This window comes from Purpureocillium lilacinum (assembly GCF_023168085.1).
Source record: "Purpureocillium lilacinum CBS 284.36 DNA, scaffold_2, whole genome shotgun sequence".
NCBI lineage: Eukaryota > Fungi > Ascomycota > Sordariomycetes > Hypocreales > Ophiocordycipitaceae > Purpureocillium > Purpureocillium lilacinum.
The window spans coordinates 2016587-2038176 of NW_027072112.1; the positions used below are offsets into that span (position 1 = coordinate 2016587).

Here is a 21590-nt window from a genome sequence, read left to right on the forward strand (position 1 = left end):
TCTCTCTCGGGGCAAGAATTCCAGGGTCGCTCCCCACCGTCGACTTTCCCAAAAATTTTGGGCGGCTGATGCGCGGCAAAACCGATAACGCGGGACGGGGCCCCACTTGAGCTGCATAAAACCAATCACGCCCCGCGCGCAAAACTGCTTATCGCCCTCTTTCCCAAAACATCCACCGCAACGACAGGCCAAACTCCAGGCACTTCCTCCACTCGTCTCCAACGTCACCGCCCGGCGGAGCAATCGAGGGCCACAACTCAAGTCACCCACGAACGCGCTTCGATGGCTGCTCCGAAGATGTGCGTACACGTCAAAAAGCTGCGTTACGGCTGTGCACTCGCCATTGCTAACAAAGAGCGTGCAGAATCGTGCTCGGGAGCCTCAACGGCCAGCTTGAGGCGGCCTTCAAGAAGCTGGGCACCCTCCACGCAAAGAACCACTTCTCCCTTGCGATTCTCACCGGCGACGTCTTCTCGCCCGAAACCGATGACGACCTGATATCGTCGCTGCTAAGCGGCGCGCTCGAGGTGCCGTTGCCCACCTACTTCACCATCGGCACGCACCCTCTGCCCCCACGCATCGCCGCCAAGGTCGAGGCCGACGAGGAAATCTGCCCGAACCTGCACTTCCTCGGCAAGCGCAGCATCACCAAGACGTCGGAAGGCATCCGCATTGTCTCCCTCGGCGGCCTTCTAGACACAAACTTGGTCGGCGGACAGTCAAAGGAGCAGCACTTGCCCTTCCACACCGAGGATGACGCCAGGGCGCTCCGTGGCGCAAACACCGCCGACATTCTCTTGACGTCCATGTGGCCCGCCGATGTCTGGAGGGGATCCAAGGTGGGACTTGAGCCTGCGCAACAGGCGGCGATCCAAAGCACAAAGTCCATCGCCGACCTCTGCGCGGCGCTAAAACCTCGATACCACATCTCGTCCTCCCCCGGCGCATTCTTCTACGAGAGGGAGCCATTCTTGCATCCCACCTCCAGTAGCACGGATGAGATTGCCGCGACGCGCTTCATTTCGATGGCCCCTTACGGCAACGACGCCAAGGCGAAGGCCATGTATGCTTTTGCCCTGAACAAGTCGGACACGGCTCCCCCGACAGGTGCTACCAGATCGCCCTTCGCGCCGGCTCAAGCAAAACGTGAACGCGAGGATAATGGCTACAGCCGGTTCGGACACCACGATGACCACCACGGCCGCCGCAACAAGCGCCGGCGCGCCGCGATGCCGCCCCCAGGCCCCGATCAGTGCTACTTCTGCTTGTCCAATCCCAACATATCGGCGCACATGTGCTGCAGCATCGGCGAGGACGCCTACCTCACGACTGCTAAGGGCCCTCTACCAACCTCCAAGACCTTTTCAGAACAGAGTCTCGACTTCCCTGGTCATTTCATCATCATCCCGCTGCCTCACGCCCCCACTATCCCCAGCATGGGCCCCACCGACGAGCCAGACGGCGAGGCCGTCAAGACGTACAAGGAGATGACGCGATTCCGCGAGTCGCTGCAAGCCATGATCGCCGCGCGCTCCTCGCACAAGCTCGGCGCCGTCACATGGGAGATCAGCCGCGACAGCAACGTCCACCTCCACTGGCAGCTCGTGGCCGTGCCCGCGGACCTGATCCGGAAGGGCGTAGCCGAGGCCGCCTTCCGCGTCGAGGCCGAGAACGAACGCTACCCGGCCCTCAAGTCGCGCGACCTCGCCCTCAACGAGCAGGCCGCCTACGGCGACTTCTTCCGCGTGTGGCTCTGGGCCGATGACGGCGAGGACCGCATTAAGGGCACGTCCCTCGTCATGCCGCTGCCCCAGGACCTGCGCTTCAACCTCCAGTTTGGCCGCCGCGTCCTCGCCAAGCTCCTTGGCCTCGAGGCCCGCTTCACCTGGCAGGACTGCGCGCAGACCGAGGAGGAGGAGACGCGCGACGTCGAGGCCTTCCGCTCCGCCTTTAAGGACTGGGACTTTACCCTCCAAGAGGATGGCGCCTGAGCAAGGCGCGCACCCCCTTGGATCGCATCGGCCTCTTTTGATTCTTCCACTGGCTTGCATCCCTTGGATTAATCTCCCCGCCGTCCAGAAACCAGTATACGGCCCACGGGCGGTTTGCGCGCGAGTCTTATCTGGGCCGGCTAGGGCGAACCCGAGCTACTTCTTCAGCAGCGTTCCCGCAGTTTACCGCATCGGCTAGGCGTTTGGGCAAGAAAACTTCGAATTTCGGGTCAAGGGGTTTGGGTTTGGCACTGACGCTTCATCAAAGCGGTTTAGGAGTTCCAGACGTGGAATGTTGGCTTACCGGCACTTATGTACGGTGAGGTTTCTCGGCTGGGAAACGTCCGCCTACCAGAAGATTATGTGGAGCGTGCTGAGACATGCAGCCGTGACAGCTGAAGTCTCGGCGGAATGAATTTTCCAGTAAACGGGTATCGCTCTCCGTGATCTTTGTCTAGCGACGGGCCGTAGATGCATGGTGGCTGGAACGCCCGTCGTGTTGCCAGCCACCCGCCCCAACACATGCACGTCACCAACGATTACGGGCCGTCTCGTAATTTTAGAACTTTTTTTTCGCTTATGCTCCTCGGCCACCGACTATGAGCCAACCTCGAAGGGATTGCGATCCGCATCTAGGTTTTGAGTAATGTACAACCAGCAGCCCCTTCGGGCAACTTCTCATCCACACATTCTTCGCCCATGCGTGGTCGGCTAGTGTTACAATCAAAAGTCTCCGCGCTGTGGCTCGCGCGCGACGGCTCATTAAAAGAATAGCTTCGCTGGGCTTCAGCCCCGAGGAAGTATGAACAGGTAAAGGAAACACATATCGTCGTCTGGGGTATCGCCGCGCGATTAGCGCGAGGGGTATTCCGCCCGTCGGTTCTTGTAAGGAAAGCTGTAATGGCTGTTGTAGGTGGTCTCGGAGGCGTGCGTCAGGCCGCAGCCTGTCGCTCATCGCTCAGCGGTGTGTGATGTGTGGTGCGTCGTTGGGGAACTCCAAAGTTTCGTATCGGGCAGACATGAGGAAAAGGGAGGTTGACTGATGAAGTCAAAGTCAAGGTTTCAAACGCCAACTGTGCTCCAGAAGCAGGGCGATGGCTGAGACGCCAAAAGTCGAAAGAAACGCGGGAATGTCTGAACATCTCCAAGGGAGCCGGACTCCCGCGACATGTTTCAGACCCGCCGGCAGTCACCTGCCAGAGCAATGCAAGTCAAATGAGACTGCAAGGGCGTTGAATCGAAGCAACGCCATGGCTCCACGGCCACGCTGTCAGAGCGACACAATGTCGCAGGACGATCCTTCGTGCCGGCGCGACTGTATTTCGACGGCGCGAAGGCGGCCGCTCGGTGATGCAAGGCAACGCGAGACAAGCTGGGTCGTCTCAAAGGCGCTGCCGGGGGAGATCTGTGAACAAGAAAATGGTGAACAAGCAAAGGTGGAGACGGTCCAGTCAGCTTCGTCAGCTGCGTGACAGGCAGTGGCGAGCAGAATAGTGAAGGCAGGGTGTGCCGACTAGTAAGACGCCATGCGGCGTGCGGGTGATCGTTCGTTGTTGGGCATCGGCGAATGTCCAAGGGTGGGGATAGAGGCGATGCGAGATGCCGGGCGGCTGGGGGCCGTGGGAGAGTCGTTAACAGAAGGGTCCCTCTGTCCGAATGCGAACGTTTGCGCACGGCCAAGACCCTTGCGAGCCTTCAGGCGGCCCATTTCGCGCTCGCAGGTGCGTTGATGCTTTTCGTCGTTCATCTCAACATATTCTGGGGGATAGCACCGGCTTCGGAAGTCGGCGAAGAATCCGCTGTAACCGCCGTCGAGAATGTAGACCTCTGGATAGGTCAGACGTGGATAGTGCTCGGCATTGACAGTGCGGTCCTCGGAACGAATATGACGTGCCATGAGAGGAGCCCGATGAGCTGAGTACTCGCAGTGGAAGACGAGGAGTGTCCGGCCATCCATGGGCGTCTGAAAGAGCTGTGACGCAAGCAGCTCCTTGTCGTTGTGGTTGACTGCGCCGTCGATATGGCCGCCCTCATATTCGTACTCGAAGCGACAGTCAATGACCATCTTCTGGTCAAATTGTTCGGCATATTTCCCATCCAAGACTTCCAAAAATGTCTCCTTTGAGATGCGCGGGATCGTATCCGTTGGATCGTCTGGGAGAAAGTGAGGCAATACTGGCTCGTGGGACTCCTCGATGTCCATCACCGACTTCAGCGAAGAGACATTGGCCTCTTCGCCATCGGACTTGCCCTTCATCAGTTCAGCGGGATGCTCGAACATGCTGAGAGATCGGCGAAACTGTTTCCGGTTTCTCAAAAACGGGTTCGATTGCCGCCTTGAGTGGTTGTTCATTGGTGATCCGTTGCGGTGGCCCGTAGCTCCTGTCACACCCGTGAACAGCGGGCGAGGGCGATTGCCCATTGCTATCGAGGCGCATGGGCTGTTTGCCGAGTTTGGCCTGCGGTCCTGGGGAGGAGACGTGGTCTCGAAGCACTCTCCAAGAGAGAGGTTCGACGTCGAGTAGCTCATGCTCGTGTCAGCCCCAAAATGGAACGACGGAAGTTGAGTTTCGGCCTGTGCTCTTCCAGGGATGGCGCTGGTAGTTAGTCCTTTCATTCGGCTAAGAGATGGTCGTCGTGGGGCCGCGATCTTGCGACTAAGGCAAATTGTCAGTACAGATGCTATGGAGATGGATGGAATGCGTGAGTGGAACTGACTCAGCCACCAGAGGTTTGGGCGGCTCCAAGGAGCCTTGACGTGTAATTGGAGCTGGAGAGTCGAGCATCATCTCATCATCATTGTCATCGTCGTCAACGGTAGGTGTAGAGATGGGCGTTGGAGATGTGATCTCGATTTGTGTGGAGGCAAACGGCGTCTTATGCGGCAGGGGGGACACCTCCATCAGCTCGGTCAGGGGAGCTGGACCCGGCGAAGAGGAGGGCAAGGGAGGCGTGGTAACGAATTCTGGTTGAAGGTGAGCATGGGCAAGCAGCGAGAGGGAGAGAAAGAGTCCATGTAGGTGAGGCATCCTTACGTCTGTGTTCCATGCCGGCCATGACGTTGGCCGTGAAGAGCGCCCTCCGAGGTGTAGGGAACTGAGGGCTGCAAACGTTCAGGTAAGCGGCGTGGACGAATGCATGCGGATACAAATGCGCATACCTTGCTTCATTGTCAAGACGGAAGTTCTGCGACAGGTCGGCCGCCAAGCTCGCAGCTGGCGAACTGCCGCGGACATCCTTGACGTTGAAGTAGTCAGCACCGCCGCGGTGCAGCTGCTCACGCAGGCTGAAAGAGCCGCTGACAGCAGAGCCACTCGAATAGAGCGAACGCGGACGAGGTCTGAAGATGTCACGGCCACCCCACGAGGGGGCAGGCATCATGGGGCGGTGCAAAGCCGCCAACGGTGAAGAAGCTTCCATAATGGCGGGAGAGAAAGGCTTGCCGAGGACTCGCGCGTGACGAGTCGACGAGCAAGGAAGGCTTTGCGCTGCTGAGAGATGGTGACGGAAAGAGCGGCAGGTATTAAATGGAAGTCCCTGATGCCACGGCAACGGACGCCGTGACCGTTTACAGGCGGGACGAAGGTATGGACAAAGAAGGTGGAGGACGGGGTGCCGAGCTGCAGAGAGCCCTGTGCAGGTTGCACCTGGTCAAGCGCCGGTCCCCTCCTTGAGCCCAGGTCCAGGCCTGTCCTTGGTGTGAAGAGGGATCGTGGCTCGTTATATTCGTAGCGAGGGCATTTGTAAGTCGGTCTGGAAACGCTTCGGGCGTAGCGACAGTCGTGGTTTGGAAGGAGGCCGAGGTTATCGTCAGCAGCAACAGGAGCAGCGTGTGGTGGGCGGATTCCTAGCTCGAGGTGGCCTCGAGAAGGAATTGCCAGCTGCGGGCTGCGCTTGCATGCAGAGGACCGTCGGGTCGACGAGATGCTTGCCGTAGGGCGCAAGAGTACCGATAGTATCTCTAGCGTCCTGGCCGGGTCGCGTGTCGGCTTCGGAGCTCGCGAGACGTGAAGGCTGGTCCGGTCTCTCTGGCAGCGGGCAGCAAGGCTAGGAGTGGTGGGGTGGTCGACAAGATGGAAGAGGACGCAGCAGCTCAGGCCCGAAACACTCTCCTACCCTTCTAGGTTCTTCCCGTCTTGGTTTGCCGTGCAAGGCGAAGGATGCACGCAAAGCTGGACCGGCTGGGAAGGGGAAGGGAACGAAGGTGGGTGAGGGAGCAACGGCTTTTGAAGGGCCGTGCAACGGGACGGGCGCTGGGAAGGATGGAGATGGACGTTGCTGGGGGTGACTGAGGTCAGCCCTGGAGAGAGCAGGCACGATGGATGGATGGAGCCCGGGCAGCCAGGGCAAGTACAGCAGTGGAGGTACAGGCGGTACCGCTGGTACCTCGACTCACACCCGGCCGGCCGGGGGGTTGAGTTCGGGGCGTGGTGCGAGGACGCGCTGGGCGGTCCATTGCCGTCAGTCAGTCCGTGTGGGCGGTTGCCCTGGAACCTGTGCAGCTCGGGCGTGCACACTCAATGCTGATGCGGCGCGGCGCGGTGCAGTGCGTCGTGCGCCCGCTTCCAGGTTGTGCTGTGCCAGGAGCACGAGCCGGGGCGACGCCGGTCAGCCAGGGCAGCCAGTGCCAGGGCATGCACGGAGTGTGGAGGACGGCCACGGGCAGGGCACTTGAAGGAGGGGCAGTGGGTGGACGGAGCCTCCACTGGAAGGGCGCCCGGAGCCCTGTGAGACGGACGGCGCTGCTGCTGGGGTTCCAGGTTGCCTGGCCAGGTGGGGAGGGGTGTCGGGGCAGGCAGGCCCCACGCGGGTGTGTGGCATGGCCTGGCATGGCATGGCATGGCATGGGCAAGCAGGCAAGCAAGCCCCGACGGGACTCTGTGGCTGCCGGAGTGGAGGGAGGTACCTGCGGAGGCGCTGTACCTGGACGGGAAGCTTGCATGCCGACGGGACACGAGTCTGGCGGAGCGGGTGATACATCTGGATGCTCGTTGCCCCGTCGCGCACGTCGTACCTACCTCACGGACTTGTCGGAGCCTCGTCGGTCAATCAAGCAAGCAAGCACTATAACACACAACCGCAGGCACCAGGACGGGCCACCCGGAGCTCGGTCTGCGCGAGACCGCGTCGACGAGGCGGTCGATTGAGTTTGTGCGGCGGACGCCAAACAGCCGCAGGCGGGCGCGCCGTCTGCCCAGTCGCGACTGACGAGCACCTCAAGCTCCCCCAAGTCAGGACTACCTTACCTAGCGGTACCGTACTTCCCACCAAGGGACGGGTACCGCCAACGTGCGCTGCACAGGCAAGCAGGACATGGGTCCGCCCGAGGTGGGCGGTTAAGAGACAAGCGACGCCTCGGGTATCTCAGCTGCCCTGATCCCGGCCAGGTATCCGACCAACGGGGCTCCACCGGGAGTTGCCAGGTGAGTTCAGGTTTGCGGCGGTTGCGGCGGGGGGGGCCGCTGCTGGGACGACCTCCAGGCTGGGACGACCGATGGGGGTCTCCCCACCCGTGCGTGCCCTGGACATCCAAATCACTGCCCCAGGTGCCCTGCCCTGCCCTGCCCTGCCCTTTGTGAGCGCAGCACAACTCCAGCAGTGCATCGCACCCAACGTCACCCGCCTGGGAACCTCTCCTCCACCCCCCCGGCAGGGCTCGGGCTCGCCCTGGACAGCCTCGAGTCCCAGCTTCGGAGCTAAAAAAGAGCTCCAGCTGGTTGCTCAGCAGAGGGTGGGGCCGCGCCCAGGCCAAAAGCGTCATTCTCTCCTCCCTCGTCGCCGCAAAGGACTTGCTCAACCCTTGCCTTGCCCTGCCGTTGCATCTCTCGAGCGAATCATGGCCGGCAATCCCTCCTCACCTTGCTTGCCCATGTCGTCTCCCATCCACCGTGGGGGCGCTTAGCACGAGCATCGTGTCGAGCTAGTGCGTCGAAGCAGCGGTGCATTTGGCAATGCTCTGCACCTGGTCTGCACAGCACAGCTGCAGCAGCATGCTTGCCATCGCCCGATGCATCCTTCTGTCCAGCAGTCCTTGTCCGTCTTGACGAAGAGCAACCACGCACCAAGAAAGAGCCTGTTTGTCGGGCACCCGACAGACTGACATCATCGTCACCGCCTCCGATGCCAGATCCGGCCCATTGAGCAGACCACCCGAGATCCGTCATTACAGCAGAATTCCAGCTCGCGTGCTGCCGCCCGCCCCGCCGCTGTTGTGTCCGAGCTGCGTGCCGGCTGCGATTCACCCGACATGCATGCCGGGCTGTCCACCGCGAGGCGCCGCTGCCGAGTTGAGACAGACGGGACGTACGACGGTACGCACTTGTCCAAGTCCGGGGATGAACTGACAGGTCTAGCGAGCAAACGTTCGAGATTATCGCCTGCTCATGCGAACCATGCGCGGCGAATCAACGGGCGCGCGCAATCGCTCTTCTCCGCCGGGTCGAACGCTTTAAGGGTCTTTCTGTCTCTGTTAATCTGAGCAGACCCTCCGTTCTCGCTCTCCCTTCTGGCGTCGCCTTCTGCCCTTGCGTCGTGGCGCCAACGCCCTGCATGGCGCTGGCGATTTGGGCGCTTGCTTTGTGGCCCGTCCGTCCGTCAGGCCAAGACTGGCCAGACACAGGTCTCACCCGGTGGCGCCAGGTCGAATTCTTTGCTGCTCACACGCGACACTATGCGGATGTCCTGAATCTCGATGTGGGCGCGGGTGAATCAATCATACGACTGCGCATCGCCTGTAGCGCGTGGGGACTGAGTCTCCCTGACGATATCTGACGCACTGCCAGCTCCAAAGGGGCCGTCTCGTTCAAGCATGCATACAGCTTGTGTCTACGTATATGAAGCACGCACACGAACCGGCGTTGAAACCGCTGCTTCCAAACCGTGCATATATATCTGCATGGATGTACTTCTCCGTACAGCGTGCGTGTACGTACTCCAAGCCTCCAGCACACGAGCGGGTGTGACGAGTCGCAGGCGGCGAATGATTACTTGTGCCAGCGACATCGCTCCGCTCCCTGCTGGGTCGTGACCTGGTCAGAGCTCTCGACGACGTTTCCCGGTAAACAAAGCTTATCCAAATGGGTCAGACTGCACGGCCCAGGTTTTGTCGTCTTTTTTAGCGCCGGTGCAACACTGTCTGCATGGATGGACGAGGCACTTGAACCGCGCCCGTCTGCGGGACTGTCGAGGTTTCCTCACCGGCACCTGAAGATGGCCGTTCATCCATCGCACATCAAGGGTTGGCATTCAGGCGGATGGAGCATTCACTGGACTGGCACATTGCAAGGTCGGCGCAGCCTTGTGGCCGTGCTGGCGGGCTGGAGCTCCGGGTCGCTCTGGGCCGCCGCATTGGCATGACGTTGACCCGACAGGGTTCACACGAGATGGAGGGATTGCGGCCATGCGATGAATGGGCCGTGACCAGATCTGCGGCGTCACAGCCGCGTCCATCGTCGATGAAGCACTCGTGCCCTCGATCACATCGCTTGCCAGCGGATGAAGAGCAGGTGAGCCCGACGTCATGCGGTTGCTTGGCTCGGCCTCGCCAGTGATGCTTGTTTTTTCGGTCGACGGAAGATCCGGGATGATCGTCATCACAAAGCCACCATCCCGGGCGCTGCACCGCACCGCCTGGTGCCCCCTCATGGCTTGCTTCCCCGCTGCGCGCTCGTCACATCATCAACGCAGGCGCTTAGCCGTGCCGTGCGCTATCGACAATGCGCGCAGCGCCTGCTGCGATAGCGCGACTTCTTTGTTTACTGCATCGTCACGGACGCTTCGCTGGCCATGCAGCCGCCGGAGTCGCCGCCGCACCTTTGCACCACGAAGCCCACGGGGTGCCGGGAACCATCGGACGGCCGCCCAATCAGTCGCCGCAGCACCGCCCTCGGCGTCAGCACCGAGCCTCAGCTGGTCTGGGGCCGCGATCGTGTGTCCGAATGCGGGCACAAGAAGCGGTCGGCGACAGAACCCCGCCCGCATCGCCTCGTCAGGTGGCCCCCGGGAACCCCTGCTTGGCAGCTCCGTGGGAAGCTCCTGAAAACAAGTGAGGAGCAAACCCGAGGAGCGCAGAGAGGGTTGAAGGATGCATTGTGCATGAGTTCGTTTGAGAAACGGCCAGGATGCCCTCTTCGTGGAGCACCAGGGCTGCTCCGCCGCGCACGTCGCACGTTTTGGCCCGCCGGGGGGGCCCTTGGCCGGTGCAGGCAGGTACGTATGTACAAGTAAACGGGAAAAACGCGCTTGCCAAAGTAAACAAAGCGCCGTTTTCGCGTCGCTTACCCCGCCCAGCAACGCCATCCGCCACGATGTCACGTGCTCGTACCCCGTCGTGCCCCGTCCAAAGAGGGGACCAATGTTGGAGAGTTCGTTCGACACCGGTCCGATGCGCCCCGCCTATTCGTTTCCAGGGTCGCTGAGTGGCCGTGCCAGCGGCGACCAACGATTGGGAGTGCAGCGGCCAGCGGAACCTTGAACTTGCAGTGTTCTTTGTTCTGCAGAAAAGCTGCAGGAACAGGGCTGCACAGCACTGTGCAGTACGTCGTATGTACATTTCATGTCAGCACAAGATAAGGTACGTACCCCATGCCCGCGCGAGGTGGCGACCGCACTCTGGGGATACGCCCTCATTTTAATATCCTGCATGAACCAAACCACCGCCTCCGACTGTCGCATTCAGCCGCATCTCTCTGACGCCTCTGGCTTCGGACCGGCCCAGGCAGCAGCTTCAGGAGCCGCGCAGCAGCAACCCCAGCCAGCCAGCCAGCCAGCCAGTCAGCCAGTCATCAGCCACCAGGTGCGCTTCTTTCACAGGTGTTTCGGGGCCCTGACGGGACGGTAGAGACGGCCAGCCACATCTGGGCCATCGCACCAGACACGAGGCAGATCGGCCGACGGACACGATGCCTGCGTGATGGATAACATGATCATTGCTTCGTGCAAAGGACAGAGGTACCGGCGTTCTGGAACCCCGGCACGGCAGCAGTCGCCCTGTGCGCCGTCGCCGGCCAACGGGCCGGGTCGCAGCAAATCGGAAGGGTCTCGCTCGCTTAGAGTCTCTCGTCGGACCCAAGACATGGCGGGTTTGCCTGGGCAACGGGCTCCGTGCGGCCAGGCTGCCTGCTCATTACGTCGTCGGGCAAGACTCAAAGAAAGTACCGTGCTGTACATCGCACTTGGTGTGGATGTACGGATGTGTACGAAGCTATGTATTGGCGGTGGCTCCATGCTCCGTCCCTTGCTCCCGCAGGTACGAAGTTAGTATGTTAGTTGCGACCACTTTAGGATACGGTGATTGATTGCCAGCTTGTGCTTCGTGCAAGGCTCGGTACGCGGAGCTGCACCCGGGACTCGTACGACCAACCCGGTGCACGACGTTCATAACTCGTCACCGCCGCCACTGGTTGCAATGGACAACCGTCATTCCCCCGTCTGTCTGGCCCAGACGGTGGATCGGGGGTCCAACTGGAGACACTGGGACTGGACCCTTCTGCCCCCGTCGAGAGCATATCGATACGTCCAGCCCCATGCAAGAACCAGAGTCAGGGACCAAAAATTTCTGCCGTTGGGGCCACTGGGGAAGATGCTAGCAACGTGGGTTTCTTCTGCCTCATTTCGCTTCGCAATTTTTTTTTTTCTCTTGCCCGGATCCTCCTTCCGGGAGAGGGGAAAAAGGGGATGGCGAACGACGTGGCCTGAGGATCGTCAAGTCGAAAACCTCGAGTGCCCCAACACTATATCGACTGCAGGGTAAGGTAGCTCCGTCGAGAACTGAACTGAAGTGCCACCCGTCACGAAGCTCAGGTCCCCTAGTGGGGCTTGCGTGCGTGCCTAGTGGGGGTGGGCCACCACCACCAAGGCGGTCTGAGGCGGCATAATATTTTCTGAAGTTCCTGCGGACGCTGGGCTGCGACAATGCCGGCGACGGCAATCGCTCATCTTTGCGTCTTCAAGCCAACAAAACCAAGCATGGCCGGCAAGCGGAAGAGGGGACCTAAAGACGGTGCCAATTCGGGCCCGAATGCCCCCAAAAAGACCAAGAGCGACGCCAAAACCAACGGACGAACCGCCCCCGCGAAGCCGATCCTTGAAAAGAAGCCGTTCATCGAGACCCCGACTGGAGAGGATCGCAGGCGAGAGGCTGGCCTATACGAGCTTCTCGGGAGCGAAGATGATGGCGAACGCATAGAGGCGGCCGATTGCATCGTGTCGAGCCTCCTGGGTGGGGATGGCGTGCCGGAAGCCGTTCTGCTGCGACATCTCGATCGACGACTGTTCCGCGGCCTCGCAAGCGGGCGCAACGCTTCGCGGATCGGTTTCAGCCTCGTCATTGCGGAGATCCTGGGGCAGCTGTTTGCCGAGGATTCGAAGCTGGCATCCAAGTACCCGGACCTCACCTTTGAAAAGGTCCTGGCCCTGCTGGTGGACAAGACGCAGGCTATCGGCAACATCCCCGGTCAGGAGGAGCGCGACCATTATTTTGGCCAGCTCTTTGGCCTAGAGTGCTTCGTGCGGTCGCGGACTCTCTTCTCAGACGTTTCGAGGTGGCACTCTGTCCTGGATCTGCTGTTGAAGCTCAGCAACAAGAAGATCTGGCTACGGTCGCAGTGTGGCTGGGTCCTGGTGCAGGCCCTCGAGCAGACGAGCCGGAAGGAGGCCGAGGCCACGCTGATCAAAGTCGCGGACGCTGGCCTAGCCAAGACTCCAGAGGGCGTCGCCGCGTGGCTTGTTGCGCTGAATCGCTATCCCGACATCAAACTGAAGCCGTGGCAGAACCCCCTCTCCACCAAGTCTCTTGGCGACCTGGCTGCCGTCCTCAAGGAGAGCTTCAAGGACTCGAACAAGGAGCCCAACGACAAGTCTCAGAACAACGGCAAGCAGGCGAGCTGGACAGCACAGCTGCACTTTGTCTGGGATATAATCATTGGGTGCTACGTGAAGGGAGGCGCAGTTGCAGACACGGATGGACTCTCTCAGTTCTACAACCGCGTCATCGATGGTCAGTCTGCCCAATCTCTCCTTTGATGTGTGACACAATACCTGACCCCGACTATCTAGATGGCTTGTTTTCCAAAAACGCGACCGACGGCCAAAAATTCAAGGGCTTCATGGTATTCCAGAAGCTGCTCGAGGCACTGGTTGGCCAGCATGACAAGCTGCAATGCCTGTTCACCAAGAACTTCATGACATGCCTCATTAACCAGGCTGCCAAGGAGGACCGATACTTGCATAGAGCAGCCATCAAAGCGCTTCGAGCCATTGAGAACGTGGTTTCTCAGCATCCCGACACGCTCGCCATCATTCTCGGGAGCTTGCTGGGAAAGAACGGCGCCTACAACTTCGACCAGCGCACAAGCACCAAGACCGTCGACAAGCTCTTGCAGAACATAAACCCCGACAACGCGGAGGACTCGCTGGTGGTCATTCGCCTGCCTTTGGCGACGCTGAAGAAGAAGGAGGGCGACGAGGCCACTGCTATCCTTCGGGTCTACGCCGACTACCTAGCCAAGGTTCTCAACGCATTTGCATCAAGTTCTGCGGAGGCGTCGTCGGATTCCAAGCACGGTTCTTCGTTCGGGCCGGTGCTCCAAGAGCTCTCTGCCTTGGCGTACTCGACTCCCGAGAGCGTTCCAGAGGATGCTCTGACAGATCAGATTCGGGAGCTCTGTCGATCCCGAATCGAGTCATCGTTGGCCCGCTTGACTCGCAACGCCGACGATTTCAGCGTTTTCTGTAATGCAATTGCGTCCATCGATCCGGCGTCGAGGAACATGGCCGGCGACATCAAGGAGGCCATGGACGACGCATTGGCGAGGATGAAGAAGCTTTTGAAGCGAAAGTCAAAGAGCAAGGACGACCAGAGCTTGGCGCAGGGTCTGGCCATGCTGCACGCCATCTCCATCTTCCAACTGTACAATGAGGACCCCGATGCGATGGAGGTGCTGAACGACCTGGCGCAGTTCTATGAGAGACTCAAGTCAGGAAGTGTCGGTGACAAGAGTGAAGGCAGTTCCGAGCTTCTTGTTGAGATACTGCTATCAATGGTTGCGCGCCCATCGTCCCTGATGAGGCAGGTATCCCAACAGGTGTTTGATGCCTTTACCAGCCAGATCTCAGCCGAGGGTCTTGAGCTGCTGACTGACCCCCTCGCGTCAGGGGAGAGCACCAAGGGTCAAAAGGAGCTCTTCAACACAGAAGATGATGCCATGGACGTGGACGCGGACGAGGATGGATCTTCTGACGACGCCAACAGCGTGGAGGAGGTCTCTGATGTTGAGATCGACTCTGATGTGGAATTCGTTGGCCTTGCTGGCGACGATGATGATGAGAGCGGAGGCGATGGCGATGAGGACGACGATGATGATGAGGAAGACGGGGATGAGGACAGCGAGGGTGGAGACGCAAGGAAGCAAGAGCCGATAGACCTCGATGAACTCGTCGGCTCCATCCTCAAGAGCCATCGCCTCGACAAGGACGCAGACGCCGTCGAGTCAGCCTCGGACGGCGACATGTCCGACTCGGAGATGCTCGCCCTCGACGAGAAGCTCGCCGAGGTCTTCAAGCAGCGCGTCAAGGCCCATCCGGACAACAGCAAGAAGCAGAAGAAGGACGCCAAGCAGTCCGTCGTCAACTTCAAGCACCGCATCCTCGACCTGCTCGACATTTACGTCCGCAACGAGGCCCTCAACCCGCTCGCCTTCTCCCTTCTCGTCCCGCTCCTCGGCCTCATGCGCACCACCTCGACCAAGCCGCTCGCCAGCCGCGCCTGCGAGATCATCCTCAGCTTTCAGCGCGGGCTGCGCAAGGCTAGGGCGGGCCGTGACGGCGCCGGCGCTGGCGAGGAAAAGGCCCGTGCCCAGGCACAGCCTGCCGCCGACGACCTCCTCCCGCTGCTGGTCGAGGTGCACGATGAGGCGGGCAAGGATAACTCGCATGCGTACGCCAAGGCGGCCAGCGCGGCCAGCCTTATCGTTGCGTCGGCCATGTTTGCCGCCGACAAGGACGCCATCAGGCAGATCGCGGCCGTGTACGCCAAGACCCAGTCCGGCTGGGTGCTCGGTGAGGTCCGTCTCCAGACGTCCTTCTTTGCCGACTGGAACAACTGGTGCCAGAATCAGACGTCGCAGGCACGTCATTGAACTTGATACCCATGCTCAAAGAGCTGCATATCCCGCATATAGACCTCTAGAATAGGCACGCAATCACAAAAGTGGCAATAAGCCGACTGCCACGCTACTTCCGTCCCGACTGGTGCAAGCATTATTCTATGAACCTGCCATTTGCAATGTGATGTTACATGTCTCGCTCTCGTGACCGAGCCCCGCCCGCCTCTTTATTCCTCCATCTTGTCGTCGTCCTTCTTGTCGTTCTCGTCGTCATCGTCCGAGTCGTCCTCAGCCTTTGCTAATCTCTCAGCCTCCTCCCGCAGCTCCTTGGGCACCTCCTGGTGGCGGCCCTTGGTCGGACCGTCGGCGCCGCTGATCCACGTCATCTCCAGCTCAAAGTCCTTGTCCTTGTTGTCCTTTGAGGCCACGTAGATGATGCGCGCCGCCTCCTTGACAGCCTCGTGTATCGTGATGTTGCCAGCGGGCAGGTCCAGCTTCTCCAGCTCCGCCTTGGCGGCCTGACGGCCCTTGCCCGTCGCCGCGCCGTAGTAGCCCCAGTACAGGCCGCTGGGCTCGATCATGTAGAGGAAGGGCCCGCCGTGCTTGCCGGGGACCTTACCGCCGGCGCCGCACTTGGGGCCGGAGCCGACCTCGCCATCGACGGGCGTGTCCTCGGAGGTGTCGACGCCGCCGACGATGGCGGTGATGCCGAACGGCCGGACGGAGCCGTACATGGTGTAAGCTTGCAGGTAGCCGCCCATGCGGGAGGCCAGGTCGGCTGTGGGGATCGGGGTCTTGAAGTTCTGGCGCCAGCTCTGGGACTCGTCGCGGGCCCGGTCAACGAAGTGGCGGCCATCGGGCACCATGCCGGAGTATACCTGCAAGTTTACGGTTACCGAGCTGCACCACACGGCACTCCAAGGAAGAGGGGAGAAGTCATACGGCTCCGACGTGGCTGTCAATGGTGGCAATACGCTTGTTCGCTCCGGGCTTCAGGAGCTTGGACCCGACGACCTTCTCGACGGCCAGGACGACGCCGTCCTTGCACCGGATGCCGATCGACGTGCCGCCATTCTCCACCGCCTTGACTGCGTACTCGACCTGGAAGTTGCGGCCGTCGGGAGAGAAGATGGAGTTGAGGAGATCGTAGCCCGTGCCTATGGACGTCTGCAGGAGCACGTCATGTCAGCTTTCCAAGTCTGGCCCGACGGGACAGCGAGGGTCTCACCATGATGGCTGAAGAGCTCTCGGAAGAGGCTTATCCAGAGGCTCGCGGGTTGTGTCAATGGCGGCTGTGCGGTGTCGGGGAGGGTCAGATGCGGATGGCGATGTGAGGTCGTGGGCTTGGTTGGATGGAGCTTCATCGACGGCGGTAGCTCACCAGGCAGCCTGAGAGCTGCGTATTGCAGGCCGCTGGCGCGCGAGGCTGGCCGCCTAGCCTGTTACTGCCTGAGGCGCGAAGAGAACGGGTGCTCCAGCCACAGGCAGGGCGCAGCCACACCTTGACCGGGAGTGGCTGGTGAGGATGGCTGTCGGGTGTGGCTTGCCAACGCGGTGGCGCGTCGACCCAGCTCCACGGTGGGAACCAAACCCCCCCCCCCCCCCCCCCCCCCCCACCCTGCACATGCATGGTCCGCTCCGGCTGGAGGGGTCAGGCTTCCAGAAAGGCCCCTCCGAGGATGTTGCAGCATCGCGCCTTGGGATGGACTTGCGGGAGTTATCAAGGGCACATTGAACACTCAAGGTTTCATACAAGGGGCCCCTGGCTGAGTGTTTTGGGATCTCACCGCGGCGGGGTTTGGAGTGGGAAGTTTGGCATCGCGCACTGCTGCCTCGACGGCACAACGGCCGTTGTGATGCAATCACAGCCCACGATGTCCGGGCGGTCGGACAGATGGCCGGCCAGACGTGTGTGTGTGTGTGCCCACTCCACGGACGGTCCAGGCGGGCGGAGGGGACCCCCCTAATCTCGAGCGACCGGCATCCATCCAAGCTCAGGCTTGCAAGCCATACAGCCAGCCTAGACTCGTGCTAACTCAACAGACGTTGGGGAGCGGTGAGGCGCGATGCCCGTCGCGACGTGCCCGACACGACTTGGTTTCAGGTTCCAGACGAGACGACAAGATGGACGGGCAAAACGAATGGTAGGTAGGTCTTCCAGGAAGCGGTGCTGCACTGAAAAGTGTGAGAACCTAATGGTAGGCGCCCGGACAAAGTCGGCGGCAGGACCTTGCAGCACACATCCATGGCATGCGCACCTCGTGGATGGCACACACATGTCAGATTGGAGGGGGGGGTTCCTCATTTACACGCACGTACATCATCCGCGCGCGCGCTGGCCATGCATGCCCGAGCCATCGCCGAGCGCGTTCCGTTCAGCCATGACGTCCTGTAGAGACACGCTGTCGCTGCCTCGAGAGGCGAGACAAGACGCATAATAGCAATTAAAGAGCGGCAAGTCGTCTGATGCCCACCTGAGTCAAGGGCCAGTCGAGGACCTGAAGCCGCAGGCGCCAGGGCAGGTGCGTCCCGTGACACACGGATCAGTCTGGCGTGCGTTTTTGGGACGGTTGAGGCCCAAAGTGTCTTGCGTCACAGATGCCTGCCCCCCCATCACCCCCGAAGCTGCCCCTCCATCACGGCCTGGCCTGTCCCTAGGTCCTTGCCGCTGGGCCCCCATGACCACGATGCGCCATCTCCCTGAAATAATCGCCCCGTCATCTATTTCCTCGATGGGCTGATTGAAATATTTCCACCTCATGCTTGCCCCCTCTCTCCAGTGCCTCCCTCTTCTGATTCTCGATCATATCTCCCGTCGTCAACCACTTGCTTCGTCGCTGTGCCGAACCAACCGCTCACCGATATTCACGCAGCGCATCCTCCCCCCCTTGCGCCGCTGTCCGCCGCCCATCCACCCCGCCCAGGACCCTGGCTTCAGGTCCCACAACGGCGTCTCTTCCGCCCGCCAAACCCCTCCATCCCGGCCAACAAAAGAGCCTGGGCCGACGGCGGCTGCTGCAAGGCAGGGGCCTCACACAGGACGAGCTCCGGAAGACCGCTGCAGGCCGAAACAAATATCTGCTTTATATTCCCGTGAGCCTCTGCTCTGCCGTGCCTCTCTCCCGGTTCCTGTCCGTCCATGCTCCTCTTTCCCTTCTCGCAGACAACGGCTCGCTCTGGCTTTTAACCCGTTGGCGTTTAGCTTAGTGCATCACTGAATAGTACATCCGTTTGCTCTGCCAGTTGCGCGCCGCTCGCTGGCACCTGCTCGTTACTTGATACCCAACCTGCCCGCACGTCGACCCAACCAAACAGCTTTTCGTTGCTTCCCTCGAGCCAAGGGTTCTGACAGTGGGCAATCTTGCTCTGTTATCGGCATTTGGGCACGTCATACCTCCAACGCGGCTCGATTCTCACTTCATCAACTATTGGCGGTACGCTTACCGTGAATCCCCAAGCCCGTGCCAAGCAGAAGAAGCCGCGCATAAGCCATCTCTTCCACCACGAAATGCTGAGAAAATAGTGCAGAAGTTATTATTTGCCGGCCGACTCCCGAGGCTTATCATGCAGCCAAACGCACAGCAGGTCCACGATGACCTCGCATCTCTCTTTTCGCGCAACCTGACCTTCAACCCCGAGCTCCGTGCTGCGGCAGCTAAGGACTCGCCCCGGCAGGAGCCCGCGCCTCCAGCCCAATCTCCACCGATCGTTTACTCCATTTCGCAGCACTATCACCACTCTGCTCATGTTGCGAGACCAGTCGCCGCGGAGCCAGCAGCGGAGCAAGTCACGGAGCAACAGAGCGCATCGCCAGCGCTGGCTGAACGTCCATCGTCAGAGCCCCCACAGGGCACGGCGCCTTCGTCTGAAACCATCCTCCGCAACTTTGGCATAGACGCCACTACTTTGACCCCTGCACAGGTCCAGCTCTTTCGCATTGCCGACGAGGCCCAGAAGCTTCGTCTGATTGAGCTCTGGAGCATCTGTCCCCCCAGCAGAGGAGAGAGTATCCACTCACTGGCATGGAACAGCACAACCCTTGAACAGGAGGAGCACTTTGCTCGCCTGCGCCATGAACAGCAGCAACAGGATCAAGCAATGAGCCTGGACGGCACTCCGGTACAGACCGGCGACGGAAGATGGACCCACGAGGCGCGCGACACGGAGCCCTACATGGTGTCTGGCTACGAGGAGCTCATGCGGCGAGAGACTGAGCGCAATGTCGCTGATACCATGCCTAGGAGCGTGTACAGCCATTTCGGAACGACCGTGGCTGGTCCCGGCTATACGCCCGCCACTGACCCTGTTTATCTCGGCCCAGACTACGTTCGACAGCAGCAGCAGATGGATATGGCGACGCAGTACGGCGCGTTCGAGCAGTCACGCGTGGCGGGTGACATGGACGCGATGGATGTCATGTAAGGGAGCGCCTGGAGCAATTCAACATGCACGAGAACGTGCAGTCACCAGCAAGACAGATAGATAGGACAGGCCGGGGTAGATGTGACGATTGGGTCCCCTTGTTAGTTTTGTGGACACTGCCTGGAAGGAGGCTGTAATGGGACACGATGTTTTTGTGCTGGCTTGGACGGCAAAAGGCCGCATTTGGGCTCTGTACATGTTGGGGTGGCGGTCCGGATGTGTTTTCCCTGTGTTCATTCTTCTTCACTCCTCACCATACTCTCCAGTCTTGTCAACAGACAGCCAGTGGGGGCTAACAATGCGTCTAGAGACCGGGTTCTGCAATGGCTCGAGGTATGTGACACCCTTTTCACCTTCCCTTGCTGGAGGCTCTCCCAGTCCGTGACACGGTCCTACTGTCGACGAGCCATGATCTCGTAGCTCATGAACATGTGTATGTAGCGCAATAGAAAGCATACACCTGCACCCAGTCCTGTTATCCATTTAGTGCAACGTGATCATCAACGGGTATCAATTCCCTGTTCGCTCTAGCTATGTATGTAATGTCTTTTTGATCGTAAAACGCGGTTTAGCCATTCTTCGTCAAAACCTAAATCTCAGCCTTCTCCAGCTTCTTGGCCAGCTCGTCAACCTCCTTGTCCTTGAGCTGGACAACGGGCTCCTCTTGGGCCTCCTCGGCCTCCTTGATGAGCTTCTCGGCTCTCTCGTCGGGCTCAATCTCCTCCTCTTCCTCCTCCTCCTCTTCAGCTTCGCTCTCGTCTTCAAGGTCGCTGAGGCTATCAACACCCCATTCGTCCTCGATGACGACGTCGCCAGCGAGACTCTCCTTGCGCTCGTCGAGAAGCTCCTGCAGAATGACAATGGACTCGTCTTCCTCGGAGAACTTGTTGCCGTTGAGCTCGATTCTCCTGAGGGCGGGGAGGGCGTCCTTGGCGGCAGCAGCGAGACCCTTAAGGCCGGCCGTCGTGATGTCATTGTACTGAAGGCGCAGGGTCTCAAGCTTCTGGTTCTTGCCCTGAGCCAGGGCATCGGCCAGAAGCACACCACCCTTTGCGCTCAACAGCGAGTCTCCGACGCCGAGCTCACGGATCACCGTCCATGTCGGGGCAACCTTGGCGAGGGCCTTGGCTCCTATGAGGGTGAAGGTGTTGTCTTGAAGGTCAAGCACTCTCAGCTGGGTGGCGTGGTTCAGGCCCTCGCTGATGAGGTGCGAGATGCCCTCCTGGCGGATGCCGTTCTGGACCATCTTGACCTCCTGGACCTTGTTGTGCAAGCTGAAGGCCTTGGCCCACGCCGTCATGCTGCCGTTCTCGAGGCGGTTGCGCCCGCAGATGACCGTCTCCAGGTCGGGCACCTCCTGGCCATCCTTGCGGGCGGCTTCCTTCTTGGCGTGCAGCTCTGACAGGGCGTCGGCGACGAGGATGCCGGCGTGCGGGCCCAGGCCGTTGTTGTTGAGGTAGAGGTGCTGCAGGGGCACGTGGGCGGCGAGGAAAGCGACGAGCGGTGCCTGCGTGTTGAGGCCGAAGGCGTTGTCGTTGAGATTGATCGTGTTGAGCTTCGGGAGGTTGAGGATGGAAGTGAGGAGGTGAGAGAGGGCTTCGGGGATCTCGGCCAGCAGCCGACCTGTGAAGATGTCGGCGAGGTTGGCGACCTGAATTTATTGTCAGCGCTCGGGGTCATGATGGTTCGCGCAGTCGGTGCGCTTAGGCGGGGGCATTTCTTACCCTCAGGTTCTTCTTGGTAGCCAACACCTCACCCAGGAGCTTGCATGCGCCAACGCCCAGCGTGTTGCCCAGCAGTCGGACCTCCTCGATGTCGTTGGCGCGCAGGTCGGCGATGTGGGCTTCGACGTCGTCGGCCGTGTCGAGTTTGAGGCCCTTGGCCTCGAGGGAGAAGAGCTTTTTGGCGTCGGCCATGGTGATTCTTAGCAGAGCAAGCGAGCTGCGGGAGCTTCAAGTGATGCGAGGGCCGGCGGGAGGGAGGGAGAGCGGCAGCAAAATGTCGGTTGTGGCGACAAAGGGATGTTGACTCTGTTTATATATGGTGGGGGCGGGGCAACGACTCCGTCCAGGTC

The 21590-nt window shown here is 60.4% G+C and overlaps 6 protein-coding genes across 6 annotated transcripts; 3 read left to right on the plus strand and 3 right to left on the minus strand.

Annotated features, from left to right (window-relative positions):
* Positions 1-282: 282 nt before the first annotated feature.
* Positions 283-1991, plus strand: PLICBS_002395 (uncharacterized protein; the record flags this gene model as incomplete). Its single annotated transcript, XM_018322050.2, has 2 exons — positions 283-299; positions 365-1991. The coding sequence occupies 2 exons, from the start codon at positions 283-285 to the stop codon at positions 1989-1991; spliced, it is 1644 nt and encodes a 547-aa protein (XP_018179530.2).
* A 1513-nt stretch (positions 1992-3504) lies between these two features.
* Positions 3505-5369, minus strand: PLICBS_002396 (cell division cycle-protein; the record flags this gene model as incomplete). Its single annotated transcript, XM_018322051.2, has 4 exons — positions 3505-4648; positions 4710-4956; positions 5027-5094; positions 5152-5369. The coding sequence occupies 4 exons, from the start codon at positions 5367-5369 to the stop codon at positions 3505-3507; spliced, it is 1677 nt and encodes a 558-aa protein (XP_018179531.2).
* Positions 5370-11957: 6588 nt separating this feature from the next.
* Positions 11958-15127, plus strand: PLICBS_002397 (DNA-directed DNA polymerase; the record flags this gene model as incomplete). The annotated part of the gene is made up of 2 exons (XM_018322054.2): positions 11958-12987; positions 13047-15127. 2 exons carry the CDS (start codon positions 11958-11960, stop codon positions 15125-15127), a joined length of 3111 nt encoding a protein of 1036 aa, XP_018179534.2.
* Positions 15128-15321: 194 nt separating this feature from the next.
* PLICBS_002398 (uncharacterized protein) lies at positions 15322-16325 on the minus strand (the record flags this gene model as incomplete). The annotated part of the gene is made up of 3 exons (XM_018322055.2): positions 15322-15972; positions 16037-16261; positions 16323-16325. The coding sequence occupies 3 exons, from the start codon at positions 16323-16325 to the stop codon at positions 15322-15324; spliced, it is 879 nt and encodes a 292-aa protein (XP_018179535.2).
* Positions 16326-18658: 2333 nt separating this feature from the next.
* PLICBS_002399 (uncharacterized protein) lies at positions 18659-19516 on the plus strand (the record flags this gene model as incomplete). Its single annotated transcript, XM_018322057.2, has 1 exon — positions 18659-19516. One exon carries the CDS (start codon positions 18659-18661, stop codon positions 19514-19516), a length of 858 nt encoding a protein of 285 aa, XP_018179537.2.
* Positions 19517-20105: 589 nt separating this feature from the next.
* On the minus strand, positions 20106-21432 carry PLICBS_002400 (uncharacterized protein; the record flags this gene model as incomplete). The annotated part of the gene is made up of 2 exons (XM_018322058.2): positions 20106-21167; positions 21241-21432. The coding sequence occupies 2 exons, from the start codon at positions 21430-21432 to the stop codon at positions 20106-20108; spliced, it is 1254 nt and encodes a 417-aa protein (XP_018179538.2).
* Positions 21433-21590: the final 158 nt, after the last annotated feature.